The 19337-nt window shown below is 40.9% G+C and overlaps 2 protein-coding genes across 6 annotated transcripts in view; one reads left to right on the plus strand and one right to left on the minus strand.

Annotated features, from left to right (window-relative positions):
* Positions 1–928: 928 nt before the first annotated feature.
* Positions 929–13050, minus strand: grxcr1a (glutaredoxin and cysteine rich domain containing 1 a). Of its 2 annotated transcripts, XM_062393371.1 has the most exons (5): positions 12932–13050; positions 4689–5149; positions 2690–2929; positions 2539–2604; positions 929–1277 (listed from the first exon to the last, which is right to left on the minus strand). In XM_062393371.1, exons 2-5 carry the CDS (start codon positions 5091–5093, stop codon positions 1098–1100), a joined length of 891 nt encoding a protein of 296 aa, XP_062249355.1. In that variant the 5' UTR covers positions 5094–5149; positions 12932–13050; the 3' UTR covers positions 929–1097. The 2 variants fall into 2 exon arrangements, with proteins under 2 accessions (XP_062249355.1, XP_062249356.1); XM_062393372.1 differs by lacking the exon at positions 12932–13050 and having other exon boundaries at positions 4689–5852.
* Positions 13051–13215: 165 nt separating this feature from the next.
* Positions 13216–19337, plus strand: part of atp8a1 (ATPase phospholipid transporting 8A1) — a 94063-nt gene continuing 87941 nt past the window's right edge. For all 4 annotated transcript variants that reach the window (XR_009921688.1, XM_062393368.1, XM_062393369.1 and 1 more), the window contains exon 1: positions 13216–13349. Coding sequence is in view for 3 of the 4 variants with exons in the window: in XM_062393368.1 (XP_062249352.1) it covers positions 13301–13349 (49 nt within the window). In the remaining variant the exon portion in view is untranslated. The remainder of the gene's footprint in view (positions 13350–19337) is intronic.

Consider the following 19337-nt stretch of genomic DNA (forward strand, 5'->3'; position numbering starts at 1 on the left):
GATTGCATGTGACCTGCAGGGATTGTGAGCAGTGGAGTGACTTGGTGGTGATTTTATATAGTTAAAAAAAACTGGAGCACATGAAGTTCTGGGCTGAATTATTCAGCGCAAACCGACATCCTTTAGCAGCCAATACATTATTGAGCCAATTAATTACACTGCGCTGTGCTGCTTCTGGATTAGTCCCACTGTGTGCATGTATGAGCGTTGCATGTGAGTCACAGAGCGAAACATCCCATTCAGCAATAGTTCTTCTTTAAACATCCAGATGAAATAAAAAATATCATAATTGCTCCACGTTTAAAGTAGATTTTCGATCTATTTCCCAAATTGCTAAATTGAAGTTTCCTAATCAAACAAAGATAGTTACCACAAATGTCATAGTGTCCCTTCATCTGTAATTTGTTTTTAGTCATAATTAAAAAAATGTAATTATAAGTTGGGTTCTGTTATAGCTTCAACGTCTCTGGGTTTTTAAATAAACAATTGACAATGATTATATGTACGTTTGTTGAAAGACCAGAAATATATAAAGTACAATTCAAACATTTGAGTGCTTGATTTATATGAATGTAAGTGTGTGTAAATATTTTTTGCTCCGACTGAATAACCCCCTGTGACGACAAAGGTCGAGTTTCAGGCCTTGTGCTGGCTGCAAATTGAGCCCTGGACTTTCCCTTTCTGTCCTGAGTGTCCGTTATCCCTAACTCTGTCTGATATGGGATTAGTAATGAGAGCATCCTAAATGAAGGAGCCTCCTCTCTAATTAACTAACACGCTTAAATTTGCCTGAGGTGAAACGAGTTCATCTGTTTCTACCGACCCAGACAGAAACTTTTTGGGAGAGAATTTAAAATCTAATGGGAGAAAACTTTATATATATACAAAATAAATTACAAGGATATCCAATGCACTCATAGCATCAATATCAAAGTCACAGATTTTATTACAAATTCCTTGTTTGTTTGACTAACAATGGCCATGGAAGAAGAGACCTGCTGTGTTTCACGTCACTGCCTGTGTTTCAGTCCAGTTCAGGGTCCTGTCTCAGGTCGCAGAGAAGTGAGCGAGGACGTAGGGTCAGGCACGTTACGTCCTCAGCGGCTACAGCTCACACAGGGCTGCAGACCATTCTCGTTGCAGGAAGTGCACTTGAGGGCTTTGAAGGAATCCGTGAAGCAGTTCCGAAATATGGACATCTTGCTGCCGTGGCACGTTGGGCATGGGATGAAGGCAAAGCCCCCACAGGACTGGCACGTCTGGGGATGCTGTACCCGCTGTAGGGAAGTGGATAGATGACATGAAAATCATCACTTAATATTAGACATTTCACACTTGGCTTTGAAAGGTTTTAAATCAGCTTCATAGTCTGAATGACCGAAGAGATGAGCAGTTCGATGCTGCTACTATAAAATATAAGAATATAGCACAATGACTGACAACAATCCTGGCTTTGTCCAAAAGTGGAAAAACACAATGTAGCCTCCTCACCATGAAGCAGAAAGTATCATTTAAGATATATGTAATATCGTGAGGATCGTAACTATGATCGATCACGTTAGAATGTCAGCTACTTATTCTGAGGTACTGATATTTTTAACCTTAGCTCCTACTTGAGAACATCATCTTGAAATGTCAACAAATGTGTTAAAATGGCTGCAAGTTACATCTATACAAAATATTGTTTCAACCATTGAAAAACAAGTCATTAGATACAACATATGCTAATCAGTGAGCTTCAGCAGTCCCGGTAGGTGTTTTCCTACATTTCCAGTCTTTGTGCTAAGCTAGGCTAACCATCTCCTGTATGTAGCTTCATTTTTAGCAGAGAGAAGAGTGATATCAATTTTCTCATCCGACCCCTGTCAATAATCGTATTCCACAAAATGTCAATGCTATTTTGGTGTACAGCTGCAGATATCTACTGTAAACACACAATAACGTCATGTTGCTGGCTCAGGACTAATTAGTGGATGCATGACCTTTCAGAGCGGCATCCTTCAGTAGCGGCCCGCCGTGACGGGGAGTTATGACGTAAATGTGCTCTCACTTATGAAGTCTAAACTCCAGATTAGAGCTAAAGCCTTTGAAAAGGCCAGTGGCTGCGTAAACGACGTTGCTGCTGCAGCTCAACGTGAAAAATAGATTTGCACAATCCGGGTTCGCGGCTCAGAGCGAGGTGCTCCATTTGTGTGTTTGAACAAATGTGTTGGAGGCACAATCAATAACAAGCCCTCCATTACTGATGGTCTCTCATTGATGTGCATGCATCTTTAACAAGTGTAGTGTTTTATTGACGACACTACTAGTGATGGGGATCGACTGCTCCTGTTTGCATGTGGTCATCTACATTGATTTGGACAAACACCGACTGTGATTTATTATCTCGACTCAATAATCACCTTTAATATTACATGTGCTGCAGAGTAAATCTAAATGTTGGAACGATTCAACATGTCAGCATGTGTCTAACCAAGTGGCTGATCGTACATTTAACCACCATCAATTATCAAAGTGTGATTTTCAAAGCAAACCAACCTCGATTTTTATCAGAAGATCTTGAAACTCTCCTGATTCATTCATACCGAGTATTTTCTCAGCACCCTGCAGAACAAGAAATGTCAATATTCAATATTTAATCAACTTTAGAGCATATTGATATCAGATATTATTATGAAGAAGTACTGACCCCTAGGTAGTGTCCATCAATGAACACAACTGGTAACGAAGGAGGTTCTCCCACACGTTTGCACCGCTCATCCAACTCCCTCCCGTACTCACTGTTCAGAGCGATGTTCTTCTCCACAAACTTAACCCTGTGATTCTGGAAAATCTTTCTGACCAGCTCGCAGCGCTCAAAGGTCGTCCTCACCACACGGAAACTGGTTGTGTAGATGACAATCCGCCCAAACTCAAGCAACAACTCCAACTACAAGGGAGGAAACACAAGATTGATTTAATATATGCACATCTCACTCAACCCTCTGAGACATGGAAATAATAAATCCAATTTTCTAGGCGGCAGTAAGATGCAGATTCAAAACTGATCAAAAACATTTTCTTACATAGAAGTTGTATGTGGTATCGATTCTGATAATGAATGAATGAAAGACACAATTAGTCAGAAGATACTGAACTAAAAGCACATATAGTATGAAGTTAGCAATTAAACACATGATATGCAGGTCAGGGTTGATATTGTGGCCTCAAACAAATAAACATGGACACATAAGCATAAGAAACAATTTGTGATTAATCGTGACAGTTCAGCAGGTCAGAGGTCATCAGCTGAGTCGGCCGCTCTGTATTTGTGGCCCAGGAAGGATTTGAGTTCACACAGCAAAAACAATGTGGTCACATTATTCCCAGACCACCTCTGAATGGGGTCTGAGATGCATTCAGGTCCCATCTGGGTGCACTCAGACTTGAACCTGATATCAGATCACTCAGGACGGAAGGCTGATCGGGGTCAAAATGCAACGAGGATTCCACCAACTGACATCACAAATACATTATCTGCAATTCTCAAGCCTGTATTTTATGGGACTAGGTGTTATTAGTGGGTTATGACTTATTGCCTTATTAGAAAGTGGTTCCACACTTTTTTTTAAAACTTAACAACACAGAATGTGTTATCTGAATGGCTTTTAGGAATTAGAACCACTTCAGAAAAGTACAGCACTGACTTAAAGACTTTAAATGTGTTCGTCCTCCCCTGCAGGCAGCTTCCTTTGGTCTGCATTTACTTTAGTGAGAGTTTAGAAATCAATTCACTGTGCAGAGGCTGGAACATGATTGAAGATATTGTAGGTTGGTGCGCCCACTCAACCAGGTAAGCTACTGGGCTTCAGTTCTCCTGGAACGGCCGCAGGTTCCGTCCCGACGGTGCCTTTTGCTACATGTCTTCCCTCCTCTCTCACTCCCACTTCTACCCTTAAATCTCTCAATGTATCTATAATGCCCAAAAATATCTTTAAAAAAGAGAGATACTGTTGGTGGACCGTTCAACAGAGATACTGAATGTTATTGCAGATGAAAATGTGGCTTAAGTTGAAAGCTCTGCACAGCTTTACCTTTCAATGATACATTATCAAGACAACATGTCAAATCCAATAAATACCTTCTACAAGTGAGAAAAAACATTGCACAATGTAATCAGAGTTTTTTAAACAATACAAATGATTTTCCTTCAGGCCCCGGATCACACCGCTTCACCTTGGTAAGCATTTAAATGTCACCCTTAAAGAAAGATTATCTCTCTTAATCACGGTGAGAAGCTTTATCTGCTCTGTACTGTGTCTCCACCTAACATCACACAGCAGTTTCTTCCACACGACCTTCTGCATGACCTCGGAATCAGCGTACGGGACGACCAAGACTTACATCAGAATAACAAACACTTCTTTGTGCCGGGACACTAGAAAGCGAAGTGCAGAGAATTCATTAACCTGATCGGTTTCTCTCGGAACACTTAACGAAATGCATCATCAATCTTTAATTGCTCTGCGACCTTGTCCTCTTTTGTGAGCTTTTATCCCGGCCATACACCTACGTGGAGCTCATACCTGTAACTAGACTTGAGGACAGGGACTCGTACTGATGGGAACTGGAGCTAAAAAGAAAAGATGTGGTTTATGAAACAGGTTATTTTGAATCAGACGAGTTCCAGTCGGATGTGGTCTACTCACACTGTTGCAATTGGGAAGGTTTTCAAACAGCGTCTGACCTGCGCTGACTTTGTGCTTGACCCCCCTCACAGTCCCATTTTTACTGAGTATGTTGACCCTCTTGGTGGTGAACGACCAGTCCTTGGTGGCCCCCGCATACATGAGCAGGTCATCGGGCTCGCTCCCGCTGTCGTCCAGCTCCGAGCCCATGTATCCATACAGGTGTCCGTGCGGCTCTCCACTTGTGGAGGGGGTGCTGGCTCTGTCGGCGTCAGAGCTGCTGGTGCAGTCTGACTCCAGGGAGTCCGAAGGCCCTTCATCCTTGAACATCTCCTTCAGCACCCGGCCGCTGTTCCCAGAAGCCACTCGGAACCTCACCCGCTTCTGGGGCTTCTCCTGCCCCTCCGTCAGCATCGTCCCCTCCATTGCGAGCCCTCTGCTACATTACATGCTCTGCACAGAACCGTAGCTCCCTGCCTCTCCTGCAGAGGTAAACATGCAGCTCAGACAAACTATTTTGTTTCCCATGGATTACTAGCAGGTTTAATCCTGGCTGCTGGAACAGATCTAAAAACGACTGAGCGTCTGTAAGCTGCCTTACAGTCACACTCACACTCCAGTAAATAATACATGCATTTCCTCCATGGCAACCCAGCAAGCTCAACTCAAGTAAAATGATCGTTGTCTCTGAATTATTCATCACAGTTTACACAGTTTTCACCAAAGCTTTGACAGAAGACTTTTAATGGTCTGACTTGATATGCTTTAATCAAACAAACAAAGATGTGTGCCTCTTGGGATAAACTGTGAGGCAGGAACAGTTTCTGCATCGGTCACATAAAAAAACGTATTACTGTCATATTTTTAATGTGGGTGAGATTCTTTCAAATTTAAACCAAAAAATGACTGAATGATTAAGATGTCAAACAGCTGAACACACACAGCTACTCAGCATAAACACATACAAAAATAACCCTGCACTGTGACATAGCATCTTGCATAAGTTGTAGCTACTGGATGAAATTTCATGTCTTGAGCAATATCTCAACATTTATGCTACTAATTATGGGAGAGGCACTTGGAGACACTCATGGTTCCTAGAAAATGTATCCAAACAACTTTTATTGATCCCTTAATTTTTTATTCAGTGCCATCATCAGGTCAAATTACATCCACTGTTGGCTGTAGAACTGTATCATTTGTACATTAATATTCTTTACTTTTTTTAACCTTTTGAATCCTCTAATTTTACTTTGTTTGAACAATGACAGATATTTTTAAGAGCTTAAATTATACTTATACCCTTTAAATTTTTTAGGTTTAGGTTTGTTGCTTTCATTTTATCACATTTTTTAAATTTTGTCAGTTTTTTTACACTTTAATTTAAATGGTTTGAAAATGTAGACCTCGCTTTATCTTTATTGTCATTGCATACACCACCAGAATGTGCAGTTAGCATCTAAGTAGCACATAGCAAAAGTGTACATAGATATTCAGTATATCATTTATTTACTTCTGCGTGTAGCTTATTTATTTATGTATTGTTGAGTTATTCATTGATTTGCTTATTTATTTTCAATTGTTTCAATTTTGATCTTCAATAAAGAAAAGCAAATATATACAGAATGACTAATTTGCTAAAAATGCAATGACAGTATGAAGGGATGTTATTGTTTGTACAAAAATATACAAAAACAATTAATTATGTCATTATGGCTCCAATTTCAGTAACAAACAGCACCTGAAGGAGTTTCTTCAGGTGCAACCACTTTGCTGTTTTTATTATGAAGTAAAATCTCCTGTGACATCGTCCATGTGCATGAAAACATGACGTCAGTGTGTGTTCCAATTGGCTCATTACTGTGTTACACCCAGAGTGGAGGTACAGGTTTACACTGCGTGTCCTCACACAGCAGAAGGGGACCAGACCATATAATGTGTCACAGTGACACAATACCGCAGCGTGTCCACTGAGACACCACGGCCAGTTCTTGTTTTATGTGTACGTGTGTGTGCGTGTGCGTGTGTCACAGGTGATGAAGCAGCTTCCTGGAGATGCGACACATCAGCTCATAGCAATGACAGCATCACTCTGCTTGAGTGCTGCAGTTTGGCCTCTAAGGTACAAGCCTCTCTCTCTCACACACACACACACACACACACAGCATACCACCACCTGTTTGTATCAGCACGTCCTGATCATTAGAGAAAATCCATCTCTGTCTAATGTGTCACACCAGGATCTAATGTCGTCCTGAGGCTGTAGTACTAATATGAGTTTGGCTGTTTTTCCGTCTTTTATTGATCCACACTGACTCTAATTCTCCTTTAAACTGTTTTTCATTCTGAGAGCTTCACAGCAGTTATTACAATGTGTCCTGTAAAGGCTCATTGCATATTATTGCTGCTGTTAGCCAATGATAGAGGCCATTCAGGTGTCTAGACTTTTACATTACTTTCTGAGCAGCTGAGGCTGGAAAATGCATCACGTGTGTTTCAACATCATCCTAGAACTTGACTTTGTTGAGTATTTTCTTTATTTCATATTGAGCTCTAACTATGTGTGACTGACTGTATGTCTGAAAACCGTGTCACTTCTTCTGTTGATGCATATTTTCATTTGCGTTTACCTGCAAACAATCTCGTTCCCTGATTTGGTTGAGTGGTGCATTGCTCCATTACCCCTGTGGACACATTCACAGTTTGAAAAACAACTTTGTAAAATCTGCAGAAGAAATGATAATGACCTCAAAAAGTATAATTCTTGATCGTTGGTGTTTGGAGACACCAAACATGGAAGTGGGTAAAATATTTATACTTTCATCCGAACAATATTTTATTTTGTTGTAAATAAACTCTATGTCAAGGTCAGTAGATCATTCTGGTTTAAGTAAAGACCAGTTTGTGTTTCAATGTTTGACTGTACATGTGTTTCAATGTTACATGACTGATGGTGTTTGTGCTTTTTGAAATGAAAGAGATCCATCACTATGATATGATATGATATGATATGATATGATATGATATGATATGATATGATATTACAGTCGTCCGAGCTGGATTAGAAATCCTCCATTTTGTCCGTCAGTGTCTGGATAAAGCTGCTTATGCTTTGAGCTGTACCTAGCAGCTGAACATACTGTTCTTATAAATGGAATAAATCAGTCACGGTCTTTACATATCATTTTCATTTTAATTAGATTCCTTTTTTTTCTTTAATCATGGAGGAACGTTTTCTCTTTCACTGCTCCCCTCACACACCCTGTAGCTTTCTGAGACATTATCCTCATTTGTCTTATTACAACAAAAAAACTCCCATGGACTCAGTTAAAGTGAGACAACAGTCGATGAGACGAGATAGAAAATACATGAAAGCAAGTGTCTCCACTTCTGCAAAGACGGGGGGGGGGGGGGGGGGGGGGGGGGACAGGTTTATCTGAAACACACCCATGTCATGTTGAGTCAAGCAGCCATTTTATCTTACTTTAGCACATTTGGAAAAGACACCGCTGAGATGGTGTCTATTCACGTCTGCTACACAAACCTCACATGCACTCTCAACCTGGAGAGCTTATCTCTGCGCTCCCTCATCAGTACTGCTAATGTCGCGTCGCCTGCCACCTCAGCCGCTGTTAAAAAAGCCATTTGAAAAGATGAATACTTCGCCGCTCTGTAATTCCACTGCTGTTTGTTTGCTCGGCTGTGAATGAGAGGGAAAAGTCAAACAGTGCGGGCTGATGAATGGCTTTCATTTGGTGCCGCCTGGATAAAGGATTGCCAGTGGGATCTTTGTGTTTACTCCACAATATGCCTGATTTGCATGATATAATAGAATTTGTTGTAATGAGACAGACTCAGACTGATCTATCCCTTTTAACCGATCTCTTCCCTCCGTGAAATCTGTCTTTGGGTGATGCTGACGAGCAGAGTCGCACATTGGTGATCAATAATTGTGAACAGGACATCAGGACAATGACTCCACAGTGATTCACCATTTGGGATTAGTTGGTCATCAAAACATCCCACGCTTCCCTGACTGCAGATCAACATCCACAAGGGGGCACAATGCAATTCAATTAAAGCTATAAGCTTCACGTTGCCAAATCACTCCCTCAAGAGCTGTATGGAGGGGGGATGAAGATGCTGCTGTGGCTGCTGTGGGCCTCACGCCTCATGACTGCACCCATTGGCTGGGTTCGATCAGAGAAGTGACTAATAATCAAATCAATGATTAATTTTTTCTATCAGACCTGCTCCGGTGGCAGTGAAATTGAGAAATAATCTAAAGCGCCCTCTTACTTTGCATAAAATGAAGCATAAACTGAACCGTTCTGTGCCGAGCTAAATGTAAATGTCCCTGAAATACAATTAACGTATTAATCAAGCTGTTGATGATGAATTAGTCTGCATCTGCTAAGCACTACAGCATTGAGGGTACCTGCAGGAGTCGTTCCACTGCAGCAGCTTAAAGGACCATGAGAAAGATACTGGTGAGGGCAGTTCATCCTCTATAGTTCACTGGATACTTTCTTAAAATCATCCGGGAGCCACAGAGGCTTATATGCAGGTTTTTTACTCAACGGAAGCAAAGCGGCTGCAAGTGTTTGACTGCAGAGACAAGAGGCTTAAACATGGGGGGTTTCACTCATCATCAACATCACCTTTGTTAACTGCAAAGTCACTGCAGTTTTATGTGGAGAAGCTGACAAGAAGAACTTATCAAAAACTTATAATTATTGTGATCATTAGGTCTATAGATCAGTCGAAAGTTATCAGGATCAGAAATACTTTATTGATCCCAGGGGATTCTGGGGTTTCGTTACAGTTCCTCCAGCCAAGATTAGAAATATATACAGACCACGATAATGAGAATAAAGGGAAATACAAAATACAGATAAGAGGATAACATTAAGAATTGTACAAATAGGTGCATCATAATACTATTTATGAAAAGAAGCCAAATGAGTACATGAGTGTGTGTTTGCTACCAAATTAATCTATGGCTCCAAATGGTTTTGAGTTTTGTATCCCAACTCTTTAGATGACTAAACTGACTTTTCTCCACCCATTCGAGGGTAAACTTGGTTCTTTAGTTTGTCTGGAAAACAAAAACTGAATTGGAAGATTCTAGTTTTTTTCCTGGAGGGGGGTGTTTTGAAAACTGGATCAACCTGACTACAAATGATCAGACAGCATACGTTCTAATTTAGTCAGAGAAAATCTATTTAGATTCTAACAAAGCTTAAGGGTTGGGAGACACAAAATTTGATAGAAATTGAAATTATGTCTCTGAATCTGGAACTGATCTTGAGCTTCAGCCTAAAATTAGTTAATGTATTTTCATTTTTGCCTTTATTATATAATTCAGGGATAACAACTAGGTCACGAGGATGCCCCATATAACTTTTGTTTTCGCTTTGGAATTAATAATGCAACTGCTAATTTATCTTGTGGACAAAATGAAATAAAGGAGAACTGATTCTAGTATCAGTTCATTGTTTGTCATCTGGTTAGCTCTTAAGTATGCGCTGCAGTCACGTGCAGCCAAAGCACATATTTACGATGCAATATAGCAAATAAAAGCATATGATTGAACAAAGGTGTTATCAGTTATATGTGTTTAGGTCACACTGATCAGAAATAAAACAAACTGCTGCTGTGTGTAACTGACACAGATTTGTACAGTGCTAGAAACATGGTTTAACGACTCTTTGTTTGGGCTGGATTCGCTACAAAACACAACACCAGAACGCATGCACAGGCACACACACACACGCACAAGCACACACACACACACACACACACACACACATAATCTAAGAGGCAGGCTTCTTGTCACTGTTGCTTAGCAACGGCGGGAGCTACAGAGCCAAATCCCTGTGGTGGCGAGCTGATGTTGAATTAGTCGGAGTGGGGGGAAAGAAAGGAAATCTTTAGGAAAGATGTGTCTGTAGCAGGCGCAGGAGGAGGTGGAGATGTTCAGGTGCTCATGTCTTATTTTTGGATGTGCTGAATCTTTAATTCCAATGTAACACAATCTGTGTGAAGAGGACTGGCAGTTGCACTAACATTTAGAGAAAAAGGAAAAACATGCTGATTATTAACATTGATTCATTTTGTAGTTACCGAATATCTCTGTTGAAAGAGGTGTTAACACAGATATGCATTGTGTTGTTATATTTGCTGTACTGCATAGCTCACACACAAATATAATGTTTTCAGGAGCAGCAGCATAATCTCATCCCCCCCTTATCCTCCTCCACAATAAATACATTTCAATTTTCAAAGCAAATGTGTAAATTATTACCACAGATTCCAAGAATAGTTATTACGAAAGATCTTACGTTGCGAGAAAAGTGCAAGTAGTCTGGCATTAAACTCTCTTTAAATGAAAAATGGACCTGCACAGGACTCTGTCGCTGCATCACAAACACATCAGACAAACTGTTGTGAGTCTGTAACACTGCAGTTCTCTTAGGCAACTGCAGTGGTGCTGCTGCTGTACAAATGCTGTCTCCAGTGTCATTTGCATTTCAACTGCAGTGGGGATGAGAACCACACAGTGTGTGTGCAGCGAGCGAGCGGTCACAGCAGAGACACCAGTGTTAGAGCTCTCCTCTTATTTTAATTTGCATGTATACCGCTATTTGATGTGTCCTATATTTGGGAGGCGAGAGTCTCTGTGATGGAGCAGCAGAGTGACAGCAGAGTGACACACTGATGAGGGATGTAAAGCGAGCTGGAGTAAATCACCCAGGATTAGACCTTCTACTGAGCTTGTCTCAGGACCATAATCACATAATAGCAAAGTGACTGACACTAGTGTCTATTACATATAACATGGTTCTTCGGGAGAAGATGCTGATGTCTTCCACTGCAAAAACATTACATTTTACATATTTTTGAGTTTAGTTCTTCCCACACTTAAACAGCTGTTTTATGGATCGATCATTTTAGTTATTTGTCGATATCCTGGAGAACAAAAAACCCTATCCTGGCTTGGGAGAGAGAGGACACAACTTATGCCATATTGAACTATTGAACATACGATCTGACAATAGGCAGTTTAAAGAGTAAAGTGTTTGTTATTAGGTTACTAGCAGGCAATTCTTATCTGGCTCTGCATGGTGCCAGAGCAAATTCCAAAGTTTGTTGTTTTTTAAAGATAGACTTGGATGTTTTGCCTTTGTTAGGCCAAGTATCTAATACATTACAATTTTGTAAAGCATTATTGTCAACAATTAATTATGTCTTTGGTAAAATAACATAAATAATACACCTCCACTTTGTAATATAATATATATTATAATTTGTGATGGAAGAAGTACTCATCTTTGACAGCTGAAAAAGTGCAGAAATACTCTCTTAAAATCTTGCATATCAGTAGAAGTAAAAAGTATTCACATAGAAAAATAGTTAACAACCCAAAAGTGAAAGGACTCACAAAGCAGAGTAATATATGATATTGCATTATAATTATTGATGTATCAATGTGTGTATATGTAACGTACGTCATAGATTAGTTGTTAATTGTGATTTGTATTATATGTATCTCAATGTGCATACTACATAATAAATAAAGCTGTAGAATAAAAATGTATTATCAATATTTCCCTCGGAAATGTAGTGAAGTAAAAGTGTCGTGGCTTAAAAATGGAATTAATCATGAAGTTGCTACTTTCCACTACAGCTAATAACAGCCGACATCATGCTTTTAGTTTCGTTTTAAAAGTATATTCCAGAAATAACTACATTAACCATATATATGTGTGTATATTTGTACTGGCAGATATGATTGTAATGATACTTATTACATGTTAGGATTAGTGCATGTCATATATTATATTCCCACTGAAAGAGATGCAGATGTATAAGGTCACATATTGTAAAAACGAGTTTATTTGGAGACTTTCCCTCAACGATAAAACACTGACAGAGTATTAACTGTGGCGGAGGATATCTTTCTCTAGCACTGCAGCGAGTATTAATACATGAATACTTGTATTTTATATACAAAGAAGGCTGAGATGTGGTAACTCCCACCCACTGTACTATTGTTGTGTTTTCAACGTGTGAACATCTACTGCAGAGGGGGGAGCACCCACACCAACAACTACATTCTTGGCCTGTTGTATAAAAGTATGTAATTATTAACAATAAATTGCCATACAGATTCAAAGAACTACTATGTTGTATTTTTTATTCTAAACAAACTGTATTTGTGTGCGAGTAATGGTTAAATATCTGTCCTAATGTTAACTCACCCCCCCTCGCTGCGGCTAAAAGTGGTAAGGTCCGTCCCCCTCACTTGACTGGATGGTAAATCCGACGCCGCTCCTCCAGACTGGCGGCGTGTGTCGACTGCTTAATCCGCCGTGTGAACCGGGATGCTGGGGGAGATCCGTGAGGCGGTGGGCTCCTGTTCACGGTCCTCTCACCACCGGGAAATGAATGTTGACTACCTCACGTAAACACCTTCCACTGTGCTCGGCGGTACCCGCGCATGAGAGCGACTCCTCCGCTGATATTTCACCCGTTTTCTGTGAGTCTTCAACGGCGGCAGCAGGAGCAGCGGTGGGAGCAGAACTAACGGCTGCGTTGACAGGTGCCGTCGCCCGGCTCTGCGCGGAGAGATGCCGCCCGTCCAGAGAACCGTGTCGGATCTCCGCACCCGGTCTGAAGGTATGTAGAGACACCTTGAGTTCGCGGGGTGTGTTAGGAGAATGTTCCGGACACCCCGGTCCCCATTTCACGGGTGTTTCCTCGGCATTGCTAGAGGGCCGGCCGGCAGGTCAGTGGAAGTACAGTAAGTTGCTGCTAGCTAAAAAGCTGTGATGATCCACGGCCGGAGTTCAAGGAACACCCCCGAGGGCGGAGGCTCCACAGTGGATCCAGCCGTTTAATAACTAGTGATAACGCAAAGTTGTTTTTAAGATAAACACGAACCCTGAGCACAAAGTGATGCTGAAGTCTGGTGCTGCTGCTGTGTCATATCTGCAGAGGAACTATCAGGGGTCCCGGTAGGCTCTTACCGTAGCTTCTTGCAGCTGTGGTAAGGTAAGGTGCCCCCCCTACCCACACCCAGCAAACCAGGCACCCACATACACAGAAGGACCCCCCCCCCCCTCCAGCACGGCCGTGTCCTGATCCTACCCTCCTCAGTGGAGTAATGCAAGCTCATGCTTCATGGTAGTAGCCACGGGTATGACAGCACGGAAATGTTTATTGAGAAATATGAGGGTTGCAAGTGAAACAGTCTCACTGTGAGGACATGTTCTATGTTACAGCTGCAAAGAGAGAGGACAGTAGAGTAAACACTGAGTTAAAGCAGATTGGTTACACAAATACAATAAAATCACCAGGAAGGGACTTACAAAAACAGAACATGTGTAACGTAGACAGAATATATACTTGCAACAGTGTTGGACATAGAGAAGTAATGCTTTAAAAGGCACCATAAGCCAAATTTAGTATTGAAAGTGAAATTACAGAATTCCAGAGCAATTTATTGCATTACATTTATTTATGCATTCATGAACGTATCACTTTAATGTGGCTAAACTTTTTCTAATGAATGCAGAAAGGTAAAAAGTGCAATATTTGCCTCTGAATTGTTGTCTAGCAGAAGTACAGCGTCACAAAAATCAAGGGGGAATATGTGCATCAAAGTAAAGTGCATGAGGGAATGTTCATTCCACGTCTGACGATAACAAGTGTCCACCAAATGGCATCTCCAGCAGCGTGGGTCTAATAATACGTCCATTGTGATTCGGCTGGGACCCCTTCGCTTCCTCACTGCACCAGTAACTTTCCACTGCATCTCATCTGTGTTTGCCAGGGAAGGAGGATGCGGATACAAACACGTTGCTGATGTGATTTGAATACTTAGAAAGGGATCTGTTTATTTTAGTGCTGCTCAGTAGCTTCAGATGTCGAGGTGTGTTTGTTTAACCAGGGGAGTGCGCATGTGGCTGCTGGATATTATGCAGGCACATTACTGGCTGCAGGTGCACAGTCTGCGCCGGGTTATTTTATGACGTCTTTAAATTGGTCCTCACACTGTTTTGTGGCCGTCCCTGACCCCTGACATCTCTGGAGAAGGAGAACGAATTCATCTGCAGGGATCAATAACATCACAATAATTATGACGCTTACTGCAGCTTCTGTTTCTCTGCATAGTAAATTCAATGGTGCCTTCTCATTTTGATTTGAGGTAGTCTGAGTTTGATTAATCACTATAGGCTCAGGCTTATATCTCAATCTGACTTACTGCTGCGGACAATATAATCTGGTTACTAAAGCAAGCAAGCTGGCCTCTTAAAGTGAAGTAGAAAGATTTGTAATTTATAGTTAATATAATGAAAGTGAAGCTGTTCTGTGTCTTAAAATATTGTGGTTAAGGTTGCATTAAACCTGCAAACCTAAAATATTTTTTTCGTCAACATAACAACACAAATGCACAGTGTTCCTTAGATCTAACCCAAGTGACGCAGAAACTTCTCTGTGTGAGAGAACTGTTGAGTGTGTTCATACAGGAAGTCCTCTGGAGTTGCTTCCTTCATCCAAGTAGCAGGAACTGCAGAGAGAAATACATTTTAAAAGATACATGCGACTCGATTTAATACTTTAATAAAAAAAATACTAAGATCAATCTCTAACATTATCAAGATGTGGTTCTCAACATGAAATGTAACTACTTTCATATCGATATCCATTATTAATGATCAATACTGATCCTAACTATGTATTTTTTTGTTGATTTTAAAAATACATGTGTATAATTTTTTATGTAATCAGTGTCGAATCAAAACTTAGGAAGATAATTACTTATTATATATATAAAAAAAAGAGACGCATGTAGTCAGATACTGCTGCAGTATTTAAGCAGAATAGAGTGGCCCAGCTATTGCTTAGTCAATTAAAATGTATGCATTGATCTAAACAATCAATGTGTTTGAGTCACATTTAGTTATATGAACCCCAACTTGTGCCATGTATGAGTATTGGTCATACCATACCTTATTAGGATACCTGCTCGTCATCGGTTTTCCCAACATGTTGCCTTGATGTCATCATTCCTATATCTTCTAATCAATGGAAATCCAGCAGTGCGCTTTATCTGACAGACCCAGTTATATGGCTGTGAGATTGTCTTTCTGATTCATAGATGCAGGCCAGATGGTTGGGTGTGGGATCAATAAGAAAATGCGCTGAAATTCAGCTTTACCCAAATTTAAATGATGAGATTACAGTAGATGCAAGTGCAGCAGTAAAAGCAATATCTGTGCTATAAAATTGAGTTTTTCCTTACATGAATTCTCTGTTTTGAAGTGTGGTGTCAGCACAGGGCGTCTCAAAAAGGACACTACACATCATCCTGTCATTGTACTTGGTGGTAGTTAAGTCTTGTGTTTAAATAGCTCTTAAGCCATATTCACCATGAGTGATCTTTTCATCCTGTGCACTACAACAGGACAGTCATGGCGGTTTTCCACTGAGGAACCATAGCTCTTACTGGGATAAATCTAAATAATTAAACACCTAGATAGATTCCATACAAAACTGTTGATCAATGTGGCTGCTGCAAGAGCAAATACATGAATTATGCAGCAGCTGATGCTGTCATCCCCAACCCCCAACCATCACACCACCTTTTTAGGTTACAAAGAGCAAACAATTCCACTGCTTTTCCAATCGGTTCAATAGCTCTCATCCTCCTGATTCACCAGGTTTTCTTGTAAGCATCTCTCTGAATATAGGTCTCCATCACCTCCTGTAATGTGCCTTGTTGCTGCTCCAAATCTCCAGGCCTATACAGCTTCGTATCCGAATTTTGATTAATCTGTTTTGCGTCTTTTCTGCCACGTCTTTTTGGCTGTTTTAATGAGATCCAAAGGAACCTTCCCACCCTTCAGTTTTATTTTTTAATCACCGCAGTGCATCAGGCAGGCGTCCATCTAGAAAGGGCAGCCCTCTGCCAGGCTTACCACCTAATCCATCAGCGGCCTGTCTTTCGGCTCTCCGCGCTGCACACTCCCTGGTCTTGCCGCTCCATTCCTTGTCACTCTTCTCGTCTGCTCTGTGGAAACATCTGACATCGCTGCCAGCCTGTTCCTGCATGTGTTGCCAAAATAATCTTATCTGGGACACTTGGGGTAGGCTACAGGTGACATCAGCAGCTATTAGCAGGTTTAATGTTTTATCCTGCTGTGACAGACAGGCACCTTTTTAGACATTGATCTTTCTGATAGATATTTCCATGATAGGCAGGAAGGTGCCTAACACCTGCTTCCACTGAAAGCTCATTAACAGGAGCCCCTCGAGTTAAGGTTAGACAGATGGCTACAAGCATCCCGTTTGCAGTCTTAGCCTGCGTGCTTATCCGCAGAAAGGCCAAATCCCTACTCACAATTGACACTAAAGGTGAAGATAGGCAGGTAAGCCTGTCCTGTGTGGATGAATCTATCCAAAGACCAAATGCTTATCTTTTTCTGATTTAGCTGACAGAAGATGCTCTTGAGCTTCCCATCAACCACATCGTAGTTTTGCAAGACACAAAGTAGTCCGCTTCTACTTAAAGCGTTATATCTCTGCCATTCTTCATTTTATTGTCGAGATGTTTTTTTTATATGTAAGTGAAGCAGGATGCTCCCCCCCATAACATTTCAGTAACACAAGCTAAGCCCTAGTCGGTCTAAATGGTGGTTACAGCATGGGTAGGGAGACTGGAGGGGGATAGATGCTCCCTTCTGAAGGGATTGAGGGCTGCCCATGTGCCTGGTGGATCATTGGCTGATAATAATGTTGCACAATAGCCCAACACGCCACTAAATCCCCTGTCTGGGGCCACTGGGCTGTAATATCAAGTCCCCTTAGGCCTCTCTTCTCTGTCTATGTGCAAGCATGGGACATCTCCTCCGCTCTATTTTCCACTTCGTGTTCTGCCTCCATCACTAACCTGCAGCCAGTATAATATGTGTTTCTTTAGACACTCAATTTCCCCCACTTCAATGATTCTGCTCTGACTGGGAGGCAAATTGGATGTGGCAGGTCACTTTAAGGAGGGGGTAGATGTGAAAATGCTCATGTGCACGTGTTCATACAAAAGTCGAATTCTAAGACACACCAGTTCCTCAGAGAAAAACACTTTTCCAATCAAGAGCTACTGAACAGATTTCCAGTAGAAGGATGGGACATGGGCCAAGAAAGGACTCAGGCAAATTAAAGAGACTGACATCTATGATTGAGTGCAATTTGGTACAGCTTGCTTGATTGAATTTAAGCATACTATTGAGCCTTGACGCTGGAATGCACTCTACAGAGTTTCATTCTAGTTTCTTCTATGTAATGTTTAATGTCTATTTTGAAGTCTATTATGTTAATGTCTAATGTCTACAGTTTCATTCTAGTTTCTTCTATGTTAATGTCTAATGTCTATTTTGAAGTTGGTTACAAAAATAATGTAAGGTTGTGAAAAGGAACTTCTTGTGTAGCCCTGAAATTAAATTCAGTATTGTCACCATGAGTCCTTGTACCATCCTTTCTGTGGAATTGATTCTCTGATGTGCTGGTCAAGTTTAGATCCTGACTTTTTTCTCCTCAGATTGAACTTTCTATTCCCTAACAAATAATGAAAGCCTCAAACCCACCCTGCCATCTTGCGTATGCCAGGAGATCGGTGGTGTTATTGTGTCACAGTGGGTTGACAAGGTCAGATGGAAAGTTGTTGGCAGGCGCTCAACGGTAAAGCAACACCATCAGTGGTTGGGAAGATGAAACTCTCATTGCCCTTGACCCCAACATCTTGTGCGTTTGATGTTCCCTTTCTTGTCTCAACTTGATGTCCAAGTAGCCAACAGTAATGCATCCTCAGATTAATGGTTATGTCTAAAGCTTAAGACTCTGCACCAGAATTAACTGTGTTATAGCACGGTTTCCATTTACCTGAAATCATTAAGAAGTTGTCAGGACAGATACAACGCCTACATAACTGTCCTATTTCTTTACATCCTACTGAAACCCTGTCTTGTTATCATATAATATTTTACATACATGGTCTTATTTTTTAGATGGTCGTGCTAATGAAACATGCTTTCATCAGGGCCTGCACGCCTTCCACACAAGCAAAACTGCAATTTATCATGCTTTTTATAGTTGGTCAGAGCACATTAATGTTCAAGAAGGAGGCCTTAATCAATAATGGACAATAATAGCACCCACATTATTATTTCCTCTACATAGCATAGCATGTGCTGTGAACATGTGATACGTTGTGGTTCTGGGTGATGGAGGTGCCAGTTCTTCCTTTTTACACCAACTCATAAACCATGTCAGATCAGGTCAGTGAGCATCACTGAAACACTGGGATGGATTAATTGTCATTGCTCAGCCATTTGGATATTTCCTCTATTTTTAGAAAACGTGATAGAAATGCCTCTGGTTGTCCTTACCAAGTACAATTAACTACAATGAGCTTAAGTAGTTATTATTTTATTACCAGTATTATTATATTACTGAGTTTTAGCACATGTGGATTTTCTTAACAAATGCTGTTGCACATTGCCCACCCATGCAAATGAAGAGCTATGATAAATTTGTAAAGCTGACATCATTTAGAATGGTTTGACAGCCAGCAGGATAGATCTGCCTTCCTCACAGCAAGCAGGAGAC

This window comes from Platichthys flesus, chromosome 8 (genome assembly GCF_949316205.1).
Source record: "Platichthys flesus chromosome 8, fPlaFle2.1, whole genome shotgun sequence".
In the NCBI taxonomy this organism is placed as follows: domain Eukaryota; kingdom Metazoa; phylum Chordata; class Actinopteri; order Pleuronectiformes; family Pleuronectidae; genus Platichthys; species Platichthys flesus.

Coding starts and splice junctions, on each gene's coding strand:
- grxcr1a (XM_062393371.1), bottom strand. CDS start 5,093: ATGGAGGGGACGATGCTGACGGAGGGGCAGGAGAAGCCCCAGAAGCGG. Junction 2,605..2,689: donor TTGATGGACACTACCTAGGG/GTCAGTACTTCT, acceptor CTTGTTCTGCAG/GGTGCTGAGAAAATACTCGG. Junction 1,278..2,538: donor ATCTTCTGATAAAAATCGAG/GTTGGTTTGCTT, acceptor ACTTCCCTACAG/CGGGTACAGCATCCCCAGAC.